We start from the raw sequence: 21,322 nt of genomic DNA on the forward strand, positions 1-21,322 counted from the left end.
CAAGGTTAAAAATAAATTGTGTACATAAAGCAAATCCATAGAACATTCCAAAATACTTCACGTAACTAAACTGAAGTCATATGTATGAAGATTCTCTGTATTAAACTATGAATTTATAACTATGACACTAAACTGCAGTAGCATTTGTGAAAGTCAGAGAGAAAACACAGTTCAACATTTTATTAAATCTCAGTAATAGTAAATCACACTGCCAATCTTACAGTATTTTTACCCTGGCATGTAAACAAAACATTAAATTGTTACTGGAATTCACAATGTCATTTTACTTTTATATTTAGTTCATTAACATTGCATCAATAAACTGCTGAATACCTTGTTTAATTCCCGTGATAAAGCCTTAACACTATAAATGTTAATGCTGCCATCCTCCAGGACTGCTGCAATGTAATGTCCATTTGAACTGATTGCCACGGTGTTAATTCCATTATCAAGGCTTCCAATGTCAAAAAGCAGTTTACAGGTCTGGATATTGATAAATCTCATGATGCCATCCTGACTCAAGACTCCAATGACCTGCAACATTGGTAAAATTCATTATTTGCAACAAGAAAAATTAATCAAACAGCAATAATATATCAATGGATCTGCGATGCTATTTAAAAAACCACATTATGTGTGCATTAAATGATCAAAACTTCATTGCTCAAGTTATTCAAATCAGTGAAGTTTAAAACCCAGAATCTACAGTGATCCTGAGCAGTGCCAACCTAACCACATCAAAGTTAATAACAAGGTTTCTACCTCCACTGTCCTACCTGTAACAATATTTTGCCAATGGTCACCTCTGCATAGACCATTTCCAAATTGGCTTGCATTGATTAGAACTTGTGACCCTCTGCCCTACCATTATAGTCTAGACTGAAGTACATTAGTGCTCCAGATTTGCCTTTTTTCCTCTCTCTGCTGACTATTTAAATGAGCTGGGTTTTCTACCCATTCACAATCACTGATAGCAAGTACGGGACCTATATTATCTCTTTTCTGGTTTTTCATCATCACTCAGTCTTAAGGTACTTGCAATCAACCTCTAACCTTGGCTCTTCTTTGCATCATATTCTGATGGTTAAAAATGGACTTAGTACTTTCAATAGTGCACAAAGTTGATGTGATATCCTCCATCCAGTATTCCATTTTGGCCATTGATGCAAACAATCAACTGCTCCTCATACTCACTTGGCTTGATCCACCATCAAAACTGTCAGGCAGAAATTCCAGATGTCGAATAGTTCGCACTTTAGGAGGCATCTGAATGATCCGCTGAAGTTGCCTGGCATTCAAGCACCAGAGGTGAAGAAAGTTTGATTTTCCTCCTGCTATAAGAGCACGACCATCCCTGTAAGTATTAAAATTTTGAAACAAGTCCTGAATTGTAAGTTTATCTGTATATTTACAGGGCTCAGATTGCACCCACTTAGAACTTGCATTCTCCCGTTATCCATCACCTTCAGTACTTGCTGACCCACCCTAGCTTGCTGTTAAACCATATCTTAATTCTCAACCTTGTTTTTAAATTCCTCAATGTCTCCCGAGCTCAGCAAACTCCCAAAATGTTTGCAACCCTCCAAAATTGGCCTTTTGGGCATTACCAATTTTTATTGCTCTATCACTGATGTGGCTTCAGTTACTTGTGATTTAAGCTTTGGAAATCCCTTGCAAAACCTCTCAGGTTTTGTTTTTTCCTTAGAACTAAAGCCCCTGATATGTCCCGACATCTCCTCATCTAGGTTTGTATCAAATTTTGTTTAGTAACACTCTTGAGAAGCAGATTAGGATGTTTAACTATATTAAAAGCAAAGTTAAATATCACACAACACCGGGTTATAAACCAACAGGTTTATTTGGAGGCACTAGCTTTTCGAGCGCTGCTCCTTCATCAAGTGGTTGTCTCTGGTTGTCAGGTGTTATTAAAAGCAGTGCTGCATATAAATCCAACATGTTGCAGTTGAAGGAGTCAGGAGGTAGTCGTGTGAGGAATATTAACCATGCTTCACCACTGCCCTCCCATCTTACAGCTGAACAGACTACACCCATTAAAGGATCTGACTTGTTAAAACGGTCGCTTAGCCAAAGTACCTAAGGGGATCGAGTAACTATGATAGGGAGAAGATAAAATCAGAAGTAATGATATTACAGCTGAATAAAGGCATCTACAGAGGCAAAAGGGAGGAGCTGAGTAGAATCGACTGGGAGAGGAGCCTAGCAGGGAAGACAGTGGAACAGCAATGGCAGGAGTTTCTGAAGTAATTCAGAAGACAGAACAAAGATTCATCCCAAGGTAAAAGAAGCATGGCATAGGGAAGGCGAGGCATCCACGACTGACGAGAGAAGTCAGGGAGGAAGAAGATTAAATATGAGGGTAAGTTAGCCAGTAATATAAAGGAAGACTGTAAGAGTTTCTTCAGATATATAAAGGGCAAAAGTGGACATTAGGCTGCTGGAAAATGATGCTAGAGAGATAGTAGTGGAGAGTAAGGAATTGGCTGAGGAACTGAATAATTATTTGGCATCAGTCTTCACGGTAGAAGACACAAATAATATCCCAAAAATTCAAGAGTGTGAGGCGGTAGAGCTGAGTATGGTGGCCATCACCAAGGAGAAGGTGCTATAAAAACTGAATGGCCTTAAAGTGGACCATCTGAACCAGATGGTCTACACACCAGAATCCTAAGGAAAATAGCTGAAGAGATAGCGGAGGCATTAGTGGAGACTTTTCATGAATCACTAGAATCAGGGAGGGTCCCAGATGACTGGAAAATCACTAACATGACACCCTTGTTTAAAAAGGGAGTAAGGCGAAAGACAGAAAATTACAGATCCACTAGCCTAACCTCGGTCATGGATAAGATTCTGGAATCCATTGTTAAGGATGCGATTTCTGAATACTTGGAAGTGTATGGTAAAATAGGGCAAAATCAGCATGGTTTCATCAAGGGGAGGTCCTGCCTGACAAATCTGCTAGAACTCTTTGAGGAAGTAACATGCAGGTTAGACCAAGAAGAACCAATGGAGGTTATCTACCTGGATTTCAAGAACGTCTCTGACAAGGTGCCGCACAGGAGGTTACTGAGTAAGGTAAGGGCCCATGGTGTCAGAGGCAAGGTATTAGTAGGAATAGCAGCTTGGCTGTCTGGCAGAAAGCAGGGAGTGAGGATAAAAGGGTCCTTCTCAGGAATGGCAGCCGGTGAGAAGTGCTGTTCTGCAAGGCTCAGTGTGGGGACCACAACCTTTCACTTTATACGTTAACGAACTAGATGAAGGAACTGAGGGCATTCTGCATAAGTTTGCAGATGATACAAAGATAGGTAGAGAGACAGGTATCATTGAAGAGGTGGGGAGGCTGCAGAAGGACTTGGACAGGTTGGGGAAGTTGGCAAAGAAGTGGCAGATGGAATACAATGTGGGAAATGTGATGTCATGCACTTTGATAGGAAGAATAGAGGCATGGATTATTTTCTAAATGGGAGAAAATTCATAAGTACGAAGTGCAAAGAGACTTGGGAGTTCTAGTCCTGGATTCTCTCAAGGTAAATCTGCAGGTTGAGTCACTAGTTAGGAAGGCAAATGCAATGATTTTGAGATGACTTGAATATAAAAGCAGGGATGTACTTCTGAAGCTCTATAAGGCTCTGGTCAGACCACATTTGGAGTATTGTGTGCAGTTTTGGACCCCTTTTCTCAGGAAGAATGTATTGGTCCTGGAGCATGTTCAGAGGAGGTTCCCGAGAATGGTCCCATTCTCGGGAACCTCCCATGAAAAGCTTAACATGTGAAGAATGTTTGAGGATTCTGGGCTTAAACTCATTGGAGTTTAGAAGGATGAGAGGGGGGGGGGAGGTTCTAATTGAAACATACAGAATACGGAGACCTGGACAGAGTAGATTTTGGGAAGATGTTTCCATTGACAGGAGAGACTAAAACCCAAGAGCACAGCCTTAGAGTTAATAGAAGACCTTTGAGAACGGAGAGAAGGAGAAACGTCTTCAGCCAGAGTGGCGAATCTATGGAATTCATTGCCACAGAAGTCTGTGGAGGCCAGATAGGTTCTGAGTATCAAAGGGATCAAGGGTTATGGGGAAAAAGCGGGAGAATGGGGTTGAGAAACTTACCAGCCATGACTGAAGGTGGAGCAGACTTGATGTGCTGAATGGCCTAATTTCTGCTCCTATTTCTTACGCAGGCATGATTAACTCTTTACATTTAAAGTTACCACCATCATGCTATCATAATAGTGATTAGCATATACATCAGCAAGGAATCATGTGCTTTGAACAGGGGAGAGAGAAAATAAAAACTAAAAAGATTAACTAGTAGGTTTATCTTGTATTTAATGAAGCAAAATAAAGCATTTTTGAAAAAGGATTAACTAATAGGTTTATCTTGCATTTAATAAAGCATAGTACTCCTCAAAATTATAATATTCTTTCAAAAAGGTATTTAAAAATTACCCAGTTGAACACGATTTGTCTTTAAACTACAGAATTTATGAAACTGTGCTCCAAAACTGAGGAAACGCACTGGCAAGCTGTAAACATATCTAAAACAATATCATTCAATAATGAAGTCAAACTCATGGTAAGTTTTGTTTGGGTAAATAAGGAGAAATTGTTCCTGCTAGCAGGAGACTTTGTAACCAGAAAACACAGAATTATTCTTTAGATTACTTCGGCCCAACAAGTCCACACCGACCCGCCGAAGCGCACCCACCCAGACCCATTCCCCTACATTTACCCCTGCACCTAACACTACGGGCAATTTAGCATGGCCAATTCACCTAACCTGCACATGTTTGGACTGTGGGAGGAAACCGGAACACCCGGAGGAAACCCATGCAGACATGGGGAGAACGTGCAAACTCCACACAGTCAGTCGTCTGAGGCAGGAATTGAACCCGGGTCTCTGGCGCTGTGAGGCAGCAGTGCTAACCACTGTGCCAATTAACTTCAAAGGGGAAATTAGAATATTTTGTACGTAGTGAACTGTTATTCTTTCTTAAAAGGCTGACCGAATACATGACAAAAGATGATTAACGAGTTGCATGGGACTGAAAATGGGAGATTTTGCAATGCTTCAGTAAATAGTAGGGAAATGGTACTGTTGGAAAGCTCTTTCAATGAGGCAGCATAGTATTACAAAATACAGGAATAGAATTAGGCATTTGGCCCTTCGAGTCTGCTTTGGTCATGGCCAATATATTTCTCAACACATTCTCCTGCTATCTCCCCATTACCCTTGATTCCTAACTATTCAAAATTCTATCTACTTCTGTTTTAAAGACACTGAATGACTCAGCCTCCACAGCTTTCTACAGCAATGAGTTCCACAGATTCCAAAAACAAGGACTGCATTTATCTTAAAATTGGTCACATCAAAATCTAGTAAATATCCTACCTAGAAACAGCAAAAGCTCTATAATTGATCCGGGATTCATCTTCGGGTACAGGTAATTGGTACTTGCAATGGAGAGTGTCACTTTCCCAGGCAAAGATAGAACCGTCCTTAAAGCAACTGATGATTGTATTACTTAGTGGAAGGAAAAAAACCTGGATTTGAAAAGGAAGAACTGTTACCATGCACTTCTGAAACTGGGTAACAGACTACTCCTTCAATGAATAAATGTAGAAAAGGAGTAGAATATTTAACTCATTGAGCCTGTTCTGCCATTCAATGAGATCACTGTTAATCTGCAAACTAATTCCATAAACCCATTCTGCACCATATCCTTAATACCTTTGACAGATTTTCTGTTAGCCAATCTCAGACATAAAGTTAACAACTGACCTAGCGTAAATGCAATTTATGGAACAAAGATTCAAACTTATAAATGGCCCATTGTCGAATATATGTAAGGCAAGGATAGATGTGTTTTTAGCCTCTTGTGGATCAAGTGTCACAGAAAGTGGAACTGAAGTTCAAGAGTAGCTATGATTGTTGTGAATAGCAGAGAAGCTCAATCAGCTATATACTCTACTCCTGCTTCTATTTTGTGCCCTCTTGTTTTAGCATACTGTGTGTAGAGATGTTTCCTACTTTTGTTACTGAAAGACCAGGCTTGAATTTTTATGTGATTAAATCGTGTTCTCTCATTCTAGTCTCTTGAGCCAGTAAAAATAAATAAGACAGAGAGAAAATATCTGTTGCTCTTAATAGTTTCAAATTTTCAATCAAATTCTCATTCTATATGCACACCATGCAAAGATCAGTATATCCTTCTTACAGCATGCTGCCCAGAACTGCTCATGTACTTCTGACTTTAATGCCAGGTAAAAATACCGCTGTGCTCTCTTACCTTGGTGTAAAAACTAATTTTGAAACAGATGCAAAACATATTTCAACTGAAACTTAAGGTATTTACAAAAGTATAACAAAATAAGACAAAACTTCAGAGCAATCCTCAGTCACACTACTAAGCAATCTAATAACATGAATTATTATGCAATTGTAGTATATATAATTTCACATATATATACACACACCTTATGCATGGTCTGTAAGGATTATTTAATTGAAGCCTGATGACCTCAGTTTGCCATCAGCATACAGCAGATCAAATCACAACTACCTTAAATTGGTAATGATATGGAATAAAGGGAAACTTTTTATGTAAAGAGGCAGGTTAAGTCTTTTTCTGCAGTTTGAAAAGGCACTATCTGGATTTGTAAAGTTTTGTAAGGAGCTGCCCTCGGCTCCATATTATTTCTAAAATGATATAGATCAACATCCTTGTAACAAATGAATTTCATACTGTTAATGGCATTTATTGAAGGTAACACACATCTGAAGAGAGTGGATGGATTAAAGAATGAGTGGTAAAGTTTAATGTAGATGAATACATAACATTTAGAAGAGAAAAAAAAAAGAACAGAATATTAGAGTTATTGGAGTCAAAAAGTAATCAGAGATGGAGGAGAAGATTCAATTAATATATTCTAGATGAGACGAGAGGTTTTTTTAATCTGCTTAGAACTAGGATATAAAAATAGACTTCCAGCTACAAATCAAAACGATCAAGTTTATAATAAATACAATTAAAGTTATAAAGAAAAGCATTTAGCAATCATTATTTCTTAACATCACTAATCTGGTCACAGCACTCTATGAGGCAACTATTTGCAGCATTGTGAGCTCATTTGATGATCGATTGATGAAAACAACTGAGCTGGTATGTAATTAAAAGTGCAAAGTGGGAAAGTTATAGATTATCACAAATACAAAATAACATAACCAGCAAAAAAAAGGTGGAAATAATGGATAAGGATGAAAAAAGAAACCAGGACTTCTATGCTAAAATATACTTCCTTTTTAGATGTAGATTAACTCCAACGAACATCACCTTAGAAAAAATGGCTGTTTCAAGGATTTCAGATAAACATTTGCATGAGTGCTATGGGAATATGTTGATGTATGTTTCTGGAATAAACTTTGCAGTGACAGCAGGATCATGTTATTCACGAGAAAAAGATAACTGGGGCTTTCTTGTTGAAAGAACACTTGAGGATTTATGTTAGTTGTGGTTGCCAAGAACTCTATGTTGCATCCTATCAACACCATGTGTAGAATATATTAGATGGTTGTGCAATATCACCAAATGTTAAGGCTTGTCTCCAAAAAACTTTATTTTTTTTAAAACTGCTTTATCTCCCAACCAAATGCTACAGTGTTTTAAAAAATTGCTTGTAAATCAGTTATGTCATATTTTCCAGGAGGAGCTTTTATGCAGATTTCTGAGTTAATGCACAGTTTATGTTGTAGTTTATTGAGGAACAAATGTAGACCAGAAATTATTGCAAGATCTTCTTTTTTTCTTGCACAACTTTTCAACCACAAATATAACAATGTGCATTGTGATTTCCAAGGTGAAGCCTGACTAGGGATGTAAAATGGCCACAAAGAAATACAGATAGGTTAAGTGAGTGGGCAAAGATCTAACAAATGAAACATAATGTGGCAAAATATGAACTTTGGAAGGAAGTGTTGAAAAAAGAATATGATCTAAATGGTAAGAGATTACAGAGCTCTGAGATGCATCTTTTGGGAAAAGTTATTATGCAGGCACAGCAAGTAATTAGAGAAAGCCAATCCATGTGGAGTAATCAGAGTGGATAAAGAGTGGAACGGGAAAAAGCACAGCCCGTCAAGCAGCATCAGCAGAGGAGGGCAGTCGGCATTTCAGGTCAGAACCTTTCATCAGAACTGGTGGGGGGCAAGGGGGCTGCAAAATAAAAACAGGTAGGGGGTGGGGCTGGGGGAAAGGTGAGTGGGATGGTGATAGGTGGATGCAGGTAGGAGGTGGCTGTGACTGGACTGTGGGAAGGGTGGAGCGTTAGGTGGGAAGGAAGTTGGACAGGTAGGGTGAGGTTAAGAGGATGGGGTGGAGATTTGGAAGCTGGTGAATTCTACATTAAGGCCGTATGGTTGTAAGCTCCTGAGGCGGAAGATGAGGTGTTCTTCCTGCTACTTGCGTGTGGCCTCATGTTGATGGTGGCCCAGGATGGACATGTTGTCAGGGGAGTGGGAGGGGGAGTTCAAATAGATGGCAACCAGAAGGTGGGGTTGACTGGAGTGTATGGATCATAAGTACTCCCTGAACCAGAATGAGAAAACGTCCTCTGGGTTTCATGCATCATGTGGCAGACACAACGATAAATGTTATGGAACTTGTTAGCTCAAAAATGCAATCGTTTCTATTTTAAGATTATTTACTAACCTTCTGAATGCCGACTGACAAGTGTACATTCAATTTCCTTTTTCGTTGGAAGGTGTCCAAGTCCCAGAGTTGTGCTGTATCAGATGATGTAGTGATAGCATATCTTCCAGATCCATGAACAGAAATGGATGAAACCGCAGACTCATGACCCCTCATCCAACTCACAAGCTCTTTGCTTTCTGCCCATTAAACAGAAGAGTTCAAAACACTAGTTGGTTTTTCACAAATTTCAAAAGTCCTTCATCATTGTGCATCTGCCACAAAGACCTTCACAAGTCATTTCATGTCAACTTGCTGATTTCAAGTTTGACAACAATACCAGCAGTTAACTGAAAACAAACTGTTACCCAAAGTGACACAAACCCAAATTATAACTAATTAAGGCAGCAATTTACTGAGAACCAATTATCTGTTTAAAAACAAGTGAAATTCATACTCTTGCAGTCGCTTGAGTATGAGAAGTCTATAATGAAGAGCAAAACAAATTGTGGTGTGTATTTATTTGGCTAAGATTGTACTACAACCTATTTAAATGACAATTGTTTCGTGACAGTCTACTACAGTATTCGTCTAATAAATGGAACAACTTTATTGAAATATTTTATTTCCCTCACATCATCTTCATGTATACTAACAACATTCAGCTCTACATCACTACCACTTTTTTGACTCATTCACATTTGCAAAGTTAATAAACTATTTATCTGATAACTAGTACTGGATAGCAAAATTACATCTAATGTAAAACTGATAAAACTTAAATCACGGCTTTTGGTTCCCACCCAAACTGTTTCCAACCCACCAATTCCATCCCTCTTTCTGGCAATGGTCTGAGCCTGTATATTTACAGCCATGACATGACATTTGACTCCAAGACGAAGCTATGTTAATGCTGTCACTAAAACAGCCTGTTTCTACCTCTAGAACATATTCCAACTTTGTCTAAGCTCTGCTGAGATTTCCTTCACTGTCACTCAACTTGACTATTTCAGTGCACTCCAGTCTGGTCACTGCATTTTATTCTCTGTAAACGTGAAGTATGCTTTATTTCCACAGAGTACTGTTTCCCTATTACCCATGTGCTCAGAGTCAAGCAACATTTTTAATATTCTCAAATATGTTTTCAAATCCCCCAATGGACTTGGCCTTCCCTGTTTGTGCATTCTCCTCAAACAATACAACTCTCTGAAATATCTGTGCTCCTTTAATGCATTTCCAATTATAATTGCTCCACCACTGTTGGCAGTGCGTTTAGTTGCTTAGGCCCCCAACTCAGAAAAATCCTCCCCAAACCTCTCTGTCTCTCCACCTTATTTTCCTCCTTGAAACATTCTTGTGTCTTTGGTCTTGTGGTCTAACATTTCATGTAGTTCAGTGCCACATTTGTTTTATAACGCTCCTGTGATCACATTAGAATGTTTTATTATTTTAAGGGTGCTATGTAAATCTAAATTGTTTTCGTATCTTTAAGTGCTGTGATATAATTCCGTGAGTGCTGTTTATCTTCTGTCACCTTACCCCAATGATCAAATTTACAGGTAAGCCTCGACAGTGAATGTTGAATACTGCACAAGCAAAAGGAGAAAAAGAGCTGAACCCTTCAATGGACATTGGCATCAATGTGCTTCCAGCAAACATTCAAATCCAAAAACAACCACTCCCTCCATCACTGATTCTCAGTAGCAAGTGTGTATTACCTACAAGTTGCACTTCAGCAATTCACCAAAGATCCTGAGACAGCACATTCCAAACCCATGGCTACTTCCATCCAGAAGGATGAGGGCAGCAGATAATTGGGACCATCACCACCTGCCATTCCCTTCCAAGCCATTCACCATCCTGATTCAAAAATATGTCTCCATTCCTTCACTGGGTTAAAATGCTGAAATACCCTCCCTGAAAGCATTGTGGGTCAACTTACTGCATATGGCCTGCAGCATCTCAAGAAGGCAACTCACCATCACCAACTAGGTACAATAATAAATGCTAGCCAGTGATACCCACATCTCACGAGCGAATTAAAAAGTCCCTCAACATTGGTATGAATTAAATTCTGATTCTACCGTGTCACTACCTACCACCCACACACCAAAGTTGGGCTTTCAAAGACAATTGTAAAAACCCATCATTGCCTAGTTATGATCTAGCTAACTCAGTACAAACCAGAAAATCAATATATCTATATACTTCTGGTTCAGAAAATTTATCTAATGAGTTGTAATGAAATGCATAAATTAACTATGAACTACTTGAAGCTTTACAGAAAAAGGTACAATTTTTATTTCCTGAGGACACTAAGATGGTTTTCAAGGGCTTTTTTTTTATTTTCAGGAAAATTAAAAAAATTAATCAGTATTATCAACAAATATCAACTCCATTAAACCTAAAGATACATACACAAAGAAAGTGTAATTCCTTAGACATTTAAATTGGAACATGACAACAGGCAAAAGTTAACAACTGATTTTTATTTTCAAAATAATTGATACATACACTTACACACAAAAAAACCCAAGACTCTTAATACACCATCTACAAACCGATGCGTTCATAGTATAGTGTTTCTACGAAAAAATGCACAAAGCTGAAGATTAATGCAGGCACAGGAGACAATAGAATATTGGGAAAAAACAATCCAAAAACTCAGAATATTAGTCTGGGATCATGGGTTCCACTGCAGCCAATGAAATTTACATTCAATTAACAATTCTGGAATTGAAAATTAATCTCAGTAACATTGATCATGAAAATATGTAAAAATCCATTTGGTTCACTGATGTCCTTTTGAGAAGGAGATTTTCTTTCCTTATCTGATCTGGCTTACATGCAACTCCAGATCCTCATTAATGTGGATGATTCTTATCTGCACTTGAAATGGCCTGGCAAGTAATGCAATTCAAGGGCAATTAGGGATGGGCAATCAATTCTGGTCTTGCTGGTGCAACCCACATCCAATGAATGAGTGCGAGGGTTTTACTTAATCTGAGATCTCAGATTTAAATTTATTAAGTGATATAGTGTTCATTACAATAACATCTACTACATTTCTCTACATTATATAAAAACATGCAGTTGAAAATAAGATTAAACATTAATTTGCAAATAATTCATAACCTTAGTGCTTTCAGCATTTCCTGGCTCTTAATTAGGGAAATATTACTTTGTTGACAGGTTTAAAACTAATCTCTCTCCTTTGCAGTCTCTACTCTCCCCCAATTGAGTAGTCACTCTCCTATCCCTGCCTTTCTTCAAAGCATCTTCCCCCTCTCCTGGGCCCCTCTGCAGTCTCATTCCTTCCCCAATCCACTCATTTCAACCCCACTTTCACCATTGCAGCCCCACTCCTCTTCCCTTGCCCCTTCTTTCTTTCCCCTCAGCAGAACGTTCCCAGGACTCAGTTCCCCTGCAGGAAAGAGCTTCTGCCTCCTGCTGGCAATATTCTTCATTGGCAGCAAAAGAATTTCCTGACTACTCACTTATTTTCCTTTCTTTACTCCCTGCTCCTCCAATCACAGAATGCTCCCCTCTCAGTATTACTTTTCTGTAATAGATTCACACGATTAGAGGAACAGGTCCTCAGAGATTCTGTCCATTCTACTCATGGGAAGACTTTTCTTTACTGTGATTGAATATTGCTAGGCATTTTGGAGACTTCTGAAGCAAATTCGATCACTGCCTTGTGTATTTTGAGCACTATTCAATATACCTATATTGTTTTACTAATCGTTGTTTTACTAATTAATCTTCCCTGGCTATTTTATATGGTTCAATCTGAATGGTTGATCTTTAGCCATTGTTAAAACAGAAACTCTCCACAGGTAAAGCAATTACTTTATTCTCCAACAATTATTATTAACTTTATTGTACCTGTATCAAAACATTTTAAGGAGTAATCTGCCAGAGCAACCAAATATTCTGTCTTCCTTCGGAGATTGAAAGCCAATGCTGTACATGCCTGCCCTGTGCGCTGCACAAGTTTAAAGCTATGAAACAATAACAAACAATAATATTACTGTGAATAACCTCTCATAATGCTCATACAACATAATTTATTGATTTAATATAGTTGTGTCATTGACTAACAATTGAGTGTCATGAATTGGGGAACTTTGGAGTGGAATTGCTTGGAAACAAAAAACAAATAACAGTCATTCCTCCTCTATGAAGAATACATCATTACCTTCTTGCTTAAATCTAGTACCATATGCAAGTGACTCAGTCTACATTTAGTCAATGTGCTGAAATGATTATAACCAAACATCTATCCATTCTACGCACCCATCACCCACAACCTCCTTCTATCAGCTAATCAATTTCAAAACCAAACTGCACTAAAGTTGTATCTTTACAGCCACCATTTATAACATTTTTGAAAAAAAAAAGACATGACTATATCTGCATTTCATGGTCCAATAATGCCATGCTTTCTAACTTACATCACTGATGATTATACTTGCTCTTAACAGAACATCTGTATAGTTTGTATAATTTTGTAGAACTTCACAAAACTTATGTGAGATGCATCCAACTTTTGGTTTCTTCCCCAAAAAAACATCTTTATTCCTAGTTATTTAATTAACATTATGGGCAGATTTAATCATATTGATCAACTCATTGTTGACAAATGCCCCACAGCTCAGTGGAAAATGTTACTGCCTGGTGAAATAGTCTGCACACTGAGAAAACAGCAAGTTTTACCTCAGCACTGCAGCTATGATAGATAATTTCAATATCCAAGGATTATCGGAAGGGGCAGAGTAGAAGAAAGAAGAGAAAGTAGGCTGCTTGCAAAAAGATTTAAGAGAAAAGTCTCAAAATGATTTAATACTTCACATCACACTGCTGGCTAATCTACTGCTACATTCTTTTATTGAATTATAAAACATTCTTACTTTTATCTGGATAGTGTACTTCCCTTAATAGTTTTGGATCAAAAATGATCTAAAGGTTATTGGGATTACAACTTTCATTTATACAGCATCTTTAATGTTGCAAAATATTCCAAGGGACTTCACAGAAACAGAATTCAGTACACAGTCATGTAGGCAGCTATTAAGACAGTAACCAAAAATTAATGAAATAGGTCCTTTTCAAGCAGTTTCTTAAAAAGAAACAGCGAGGAAGAGATTTGATGAAGAAATTCCAGAGTCTAGAGGCTAAACAGCTAAAGGTAAGAATGCCACTGAATGGAGATGTAAACAAGGCAAGTATATATTAACATTGGGCACTTGTGGTGTTGTAATAGTGGCCCTACGTCTGAACCAGGAGGCATGAGTTCAAGTCCTATCTGATCCAGAGGTGTGTGAAAACATGTCTGAACAGATTGATTAAAAATATCTACAAAAATCTAATTCCACAGTTAGTTATTGGTTTGAGTCGCACTTTGGAATGTCTCGTACAATGATTATGCAAGCTGTCCCAGGTTTAAATCTGGACTTGACTTATTTATTGCCAACCGACTGTACAAGTGTTTGGTTATGTTTTGTAAAAGAACAAATCATTAAAATAGAGGTGGTAGTGGTTCAGGTTCACATTCTACCTGCTCCAGTGCTGAGTCACAACATGCCTGAATTGGTTGATTAAAAATATCTATAATACTATTACATGAATCTTGTGGTGCAATAGTGGTTTCCCTGCCTCTGGGTTAGAAGGTCTGGACTCAAGTTCTACCTGCCCTGGACATGTAACATAGTGTGTCTGAACTAGTTGAGAAGTCATTATCTGTGAATGTTAGCAAAGCAATCAGTGACTTACCTATTCCTGCTCAAGTCAAAGAGATAGATGTTGCCCTGGTGATCACCAGCAAGAAAAGCTTCTCCTACAGCATCAAATGCAACATGAAGAAATCGAATCGTCTTTGAGTGATAGCCCACCGCACTATGAGTAACATTAACTATGATGCTGCCCAAAAACAGAGAGATATGGATTTTAAAAAGTTGAAAAAAAACTATCAAAATCACAATATTTTTAACATTCTTACAGCTATGAGCAGCAAATTGTTTTCAGCTGACCATATGAACTATTGGGACAAATCTGACATTTCTGCGTATTTCCTTTATTCAGTGAAACTTCAGCAAACCAGGTCTGCTCCCATCATTAATTTTAAGATTCCACAATTGTCAGGACCAATCTGAACACCACTGACTCATTTCCAATGAAACAGTCATAAAGTCAAGAGATGTACAGCAGGGAAACCGACCCTTTGGTCCAACTTGTCCAAGCCGATCAGATATCCTAAACTAATCTAGTCCCATTTGCCAGCACTTGGCCCATATCCCTCTCAACCCTTCCTATTCATATACCCATCCAGATGCCTTTTAGATGTTGTAATTGTACCAGCCTCCACCACTTCCTCTGGCAGCTTATTCTAGGCATGCACCACCCTTTGTGTGAAAAAGTTGTCCCTTAGGTTACTTTTAAATTGTTCCCCTTTCACCCGAAACCTATGCCCTTTAGTCCTGGCTCCAGGGAAAACAGCCCCAGCCTATGCAGTCTCTCCCTGTAGCTCAAACCTTCCAACCCTGACAAAATCCTTGTGAATCTTTTCTGAACTCTTTCAAGTTTCACACCATCCTTCTGACAGGATGGAGACCAGAATTGCACACAATATTCCAAAATTGGCTGAACCAATGTCTGGTACAGCCGCAACATGACCTCCCAACTCCTCTACTCAATGCTCTGACCAATAAAGGAAAGCATACCAAACGCCTTCTTCACTATCTTATCTACCCGCGACTCCATTTTCAAGTCAACAAAACTTTTAGAAATTAAGAGTACCATCACACAGGTGTTATCCTAATTGAAAGTTTTCTTGGTCAACATTTCATTTCTTTTGGGTGGGGAGAATATATACTCTATCCATTGCATGGAAAAGGAGGAAGAACAGGACACAGACATGGGATCACTATTAGAAAAATGAAAGGGGAGTTTTCAGAATATTAGAACATAAAATATGTCAAGACATGTAAACATTTAGTCAAATAATATATACAATTTAACAGATTTGGATAAGTGTCTCTAATACATGATTAACAGACACAGAGAAAGGGCATGAGCTGCAGCTGAAAATTAGATTACATTCTAGAAAGTGTTAAATTATAGTAAAATTTGGAAATGGTATAGAAAAGATTTACCAGGATGTTGCCTGGTTATTATCTATAAGGAGACACTGGACAAACTTGGTTTGTTTTCACTTGAGTGTCAGAATCTAAATGGTAACCTAATAGATTTTACAAAATTATGAGAGGCATGGATAGAATGGATCGTCAGAATCTTTTTAGGCAAAAGTGAGGGCTGCAGATGCTGGAGATTATAGTCAAGAGAGTGGTGCTGGAAAAGCCAGTAGGTCAGGCAGCATCTGAGGAGCAAGAAAGTCGACATTTCAGGCAAAAGTCCTCCATCAGGAATGAGGCTGGGAAGATAGCTGAGAGTACAATAGATGGATGGAGGTTGGAGTAAAAGTGATAGGTCGGAGGGGAGGGTGGAGTGGATAGGTGGGAAGGAAGATGGACAGGTGGGACAGGTCATGAGGGCGGTGCTGAGCTGGAAGGTTGGATAAGATGAGGGGGAGGGGGAATGAGGAAACTGGTGAAATCCACTTTGATGCCATGGGGTTGGAAGGTCCCGAAGCGGAAGATGAGGCTTTCTTCCTCCAGGCATCGGGTGGTAAGGGAGTGGCGATGGAGGTCCTGCATGCCCTCTGTGAAGTGGGAAAGGGAGTTGATGTGTTCGGCCATGGGGCAGTGGGGTTGGTTGGTGCAAGTGTCCTGGAGGTGTTCTCTGAAGCGCTCTGCGAGTAGGCTTTTTCCCCAGGGTAGAAACATTAATTACTAGGTCACATAAGTAAAAGGGGAAAGTTTAAAGGAGGGAAATGAAAGGCATTTTTAATTTTTTACACAGAGAGTGGTACATGCCTGGAAACTGCTACCAGAGGAGATTGAGGAAGCAGATACAACAGCAATTTTTAAGGAACACCTCAATAAATACATATAGGTAGGGAATTGAGGGATATAGACGACAAAAGGCTTTCAGTTTAGAAAGGCATCATGTGTCAGCACAGACTTTGTAGGCCAAAGGGCATATTCCTGTACTATTCTTTGCAGGACTTGAATTATAGAACAGTATAGAACAGACCTTTCAGCCCATTGAGCATGTACTGTTAAAACTACGCTAAGTTAATACTATGCCCAATTCCAGCACAAGGTCCATAGCCTTGAATATTATGACATTTTGAATTCTCATCCAAATACTTTTTTAAAGCTGAGGTTACCTCCCAGGCAATGCATTCCAGACCCCAATACCCTCAAGGTGAAATAGTATTGACTGAAATCCCTCCTAAATCTCTTGCATTCGATATTATAATTGTGCCCCTTTGTTATTGAGCCTTCAACTAAAGGGGAATATAGCTGCTTTCTTAATTATTTATCATTTATTTATCATTCTCCCCCACCCCCCTAACCACCACTGCAAGCTTATCTACATTGTTCAAGGTATATAAACAACAACGGACCCAGCACTGATCCCTTTGACACATCATTGGGCACCAGCTTCCCATCAAACAAACAGCCTTCTACCAGCATGCTGTATCCTGCCACCAAGCAAATTTTAGATTCAACTTATAAGGTTACTCTGAGTCACATGTACTTTCCAGCTCTATCAGTCTCCCATGTGGGACCTGGTTAAAGACCTTGCTGACTTGGTATGCCATATTCTGACAAAATCATCTGTTAACTAAACATGTTGAAATCTCAAGAACTGGAGACATCTCAACATAGATTATTTTAACACCTACACAAATTGATCTCTCATCTTCATGAGGCGGTGAATAGAAAAGTTGATTTTTATTAAGCAATTCTAGCAACAGACTTACGTGGCTTGATACTGTTTACCAGCAAAATGTTGGATATCAAAGTTTCACTAATTTGAGGGGCATTGCAACAAGATTGAAATAGTAATTTAAAAACAATAGCGTTATACAGGCTGTTTCAAAAATTTACCATCTTAGAGGGAAAAGTTTTAGAAACATTGCTGAGGCCTTAAAATCGTGCAAACATCATTGACAGAAAGGGTGGGACTGAGGCATGTGATTTACATTATACATAACAAATTAATAAAAGAAATGGCATCTACATTTTAAACAAAAGCTGTGCAGTTAAGCAGTCTGCTAAATCTATTATTACAAAATTGTTAAAACCTGCTGGTTCACTCCATGGGTTGAGGACAGAGAAAGGTCATGGAAGGCTCTGGTTTGATATCTCTGTTAAATGAGCTGATCCTCATTGGGACCTTGATGAGACACAAACTGTCATTTCTTGGTCTACAGGATGTATAGGAGGAAGAAGGATGAATCAAGCAGGGCTCTCCTTTCTGACTTCAACCTCCGATTTAGCATCATATGGTTTAAATACATTGGCGCTAAGTGACAGAACACACCATTGGAGCTGAGGCTGCCAGTCTGAACGTACCCGTTCGGGGAGTTTCATAGCAAGGGACCATTATCTGTGGAACTATTAACAGTGAGGTCCTGGAGCTACTTGGGAAGGAGGGAGGAAGAAGGGGACAAAGTAATGTGCCACTGACTGGGTCAGGGGGGCATTCCAAGCACTGCAATGAGGCCTGTCACAATCAGAATGGGAGATGGGGACGTCTCAAACACGGCATTGATGCCTTCCTTCGTTGAACAGGAGAGAGAGATCCCACACACTGCACTGCTGCCTGTCACAGTCAAACAGGAGGGAGAGATACCACACACTGCACTGATGCCTGCCACGGTCAAACAGGAGAGAGAGATCCCACACACTGCACTGATGCCTGTCACAGTCAAACAGGAGAGAGAGATCCCACACACTGCACTGATGCCTGCCACAGTCAAACAGGAGGAAGAGATCCCACACACTGCATTGATGCCTGCCACAGTCAAACAGGAGGGAGAGATCCCACACACTGCACTGATGCCTGTCACAGACAAACAGGAGGGAGAGATCCCACACACTGCACTGATGGCTGTCACAGTGAAACAGAAGAGACAGATCCCACACACTGCACTGATGCCTGCCACAGTCAAACAGGAGGGAGAGATCCCACACACTGCACTGATGCCTGTCACAGACAAACAGGAGGGAGAGATCCCACACACTCCACTGATGCCTGTCACAGTTAAACAGGAGAGACAGATCCCACACACTGCACTGATGCCTGCCACAGTCAAACAGGAGGGAGAGATCCCACACACTGCACTGATGCCTGTCACAGTCAAACGAGGAAGCGAGAAACCCACACACTGCACTGATGCCTATCACAATCAAACAGGAGGGAGAGATCCCACACACTGCACTGATGCCTATCACAGTCAAACGAGGAAGCGAGAAACCCACACACTGCACTGATGCTTATCACAATGAAACAGGAGGGAGAGATCACACACACTGCACTTCTGCCTGCCACAGTCAAACAGGAGGGACAGATCCCACACATTGCACTGATGCCTGTCACAGTCAAACAGGAGGGAGATATCCCACACACTGCACTGATGCCTGCCACAGTCAAACAGGAAGAACAGATCCCACACACTGCACTGATGTCTATCACAGTCAAACAGGAGAGAGAGATCCCACACACTGCACTGATGCCTATCACAGTCAAACAAGGGAGAGAGAGATCCCACACAGTGCACTGATGCCTGCCACAGTCAAACAGGAGGGAGAGATCCCACATACTGCACTGATGCCTGTCACAGTCAAACAGGAGGGAGAGTTCCCACACACGGCACTGCTGCCTGCCACAGTTAAACAGGAGAGAGAGATCCCATACACTGCACTGATGCCTGTCACAGTCAAACAGGAGGGACAGATCCCACACACTGCACTGATGCCTGCCACAGTCAAACAGGAAGGACAGATCCCACAAACTGCACTGATGCCTATCACAGTCAAACAGGAGAGACACATCCCACACACTGCCCTGATGCCTGTCACAGTCAAACAAAGGAGAGACAGATCCCACACAATGCACTGACGCCTATCACAGTCAAACAGGGGGGAGAGATTCCACACACTGCACTGATGCCTATTACAGTCAAACAAGGGAGAGAGAGATCCCACACAGTGCACTGATGCCTGTCACAGTCAAACAGGAGGGACATATCCCACACAATGCACTGATGTCTGTCACAGTCAAACATGAGGGAGAGATCCCACACACAGCACTGATGCCTGACACAGTCAAACAGGAGGGAGAGATCCCACACACTGCACTGATTCCTGTCACAGTCAAACAGGAGCGGGTGATCCCACACACTGCACTGATGCCTGCCACAGTCAAACAGGAGGGAGAGATCCCACACACTGCACTGATGCCTGCCACAGTCAAACAGGAGGGAGAGGTCCCACACAGTGCACTGATGCCTGTCACAGTCAAACAGGAGGGACAGATCCCACACACTGCACTGATGCCTGCCACAGTCAAACAGGAGGGAGAGATCCCACACACTGCACTGATGCCTGTCACAGTCAAACAGGAGAGAGAGATCCCACACAATGCACTGACGCCTATCACAGTCAAACAGGGGGGAGATATTCCACACACTGCACTGATGCCTATCACAGTAAAACAAGGGAGAGAGAGATCCCACACACTGCACTGATGCCTGCCACGGTCAAACAGGAGAGAGAGATCCCACACACTGCACTGATGCCTGCCACAGTCAAACAGGAGGAAGAGATCCCACACACGGCATTGTTGCCTGCCACGGTCAAACAGGAGAGAGAGATCCCACACACTGCACTGATGCCTGTCACAGACAAACAGGAGGGAGAGATCCCACACACTGCACAGATGGCTGTCACAGTGAAACAGAAGAGACAGATCCCACACACTGCACTGATGCCTGCCACAGTCAAACAGGAGGGAGATATCCCACACACTGCACTGATGCCTGTCACAGTCAAACAGGAGGGAGAGATACCACACATTGCACTGATGCCCGCCACAGTCAAACAGGAGAGAGAGATGCAACACATTGCACTGATGCCTGTCACAGTCAAACAGGAGAGAGAGATCCCACACACTGCACTGATGCCTGTCACAGTCAAACAGGAGAGAGAGTACCCACACACTGCACTGATGCCTATCACAGTCAAACAGGAGCGAGAGATCCCACACACTGAGATCCTGTTTGAGGGCGGCACGGTGGCACAGTGGTTAGCACTGCTGCCTCACAGCGCCAGAGCCAGAGACCCGGGTTCAATTCCCGACTCGGGCGACTGTGTGGAGTTTGCACATTCTCCCCGTGTCTGCGTGGGTTTCCTCCGTGTACTCCGGTTTCCTCCCACAGTCCAAAGATGTGCATGTCAGGTGAATTGGCCATGCTAAATTGCCCGTAGTGTTAGGAAAAGAGGTAAATGTAGGGAAATGGGTGGGTTACGCTTCGGCGAGTCGGTGTGGACTTGTTGGGCCGAAGGGCCTGTTTCCACACTGTAAGTAATCTAATCGAATATAATCTAATCTAATCTAAACACTGCACTGATGGCTATCACAGTCAAACAGGAGGGACAGCTCCCACACACTGCACTGATGCCTATCACAGTCAAACAGGAGGGA

The 21,322-nt window shown here is 40.8% G+C and overlaps 1 protein-coding gene across 1 annotated transcript in view; it reads right to left on the reverse strand.

Moving 5' to 3' along the window:
• The window catches only part of tbc1d31 (TBC1 domain family, member 31), a 46,401-nt gene that overhangs the window by 20,192 nt on the left and 4,887 nt on the right, over positions 1-21,322 (reverse strand). The window contains exons 2-7 of the mRNA XM_043688667.1: positions 14,480-14,626; positions 12,593-12,708; positions 8,726-8,904; positions 5,410-5,561; positions 1,195-1,354; positions 334-534 (exon numbers count right to left, since the gene is read on the reverse strand). Coding sequence (XP_043544602.1) covers positions 334-534; positions 1,195-1,354; positions 5,410-5,561; positions 8,726-8,904; positions 12,593-12,708; positions 14,480-14,626 — 955 coding nt within the window. The remainder of the gene's footprint in view (positions 1-333; positions 535-1,194; positions 1,355-5,409; positions 5,562-8,725; positions 8,905-12,592; positions 12,709-14,479; positions 14,627-21,322) is intronic.

The sequence above is a fragment of the Chiloscyllium plagiosum genome, chromosome 4 (genome assembly GCF_004010195.1).
Source record: "Chiloscyllium plagiosum isolate BGI_BamShark_2017 chromosome 4, ASM401019v2, whole genome shotgun sequence".
Lineage (NCBI taxonomy): Eukaryota > Metazoa > Chordata > Chondrichthyes > Orectolobiformes > Hemiscylliidae > Chiloscyllium > Chiloscyllium plagiosum.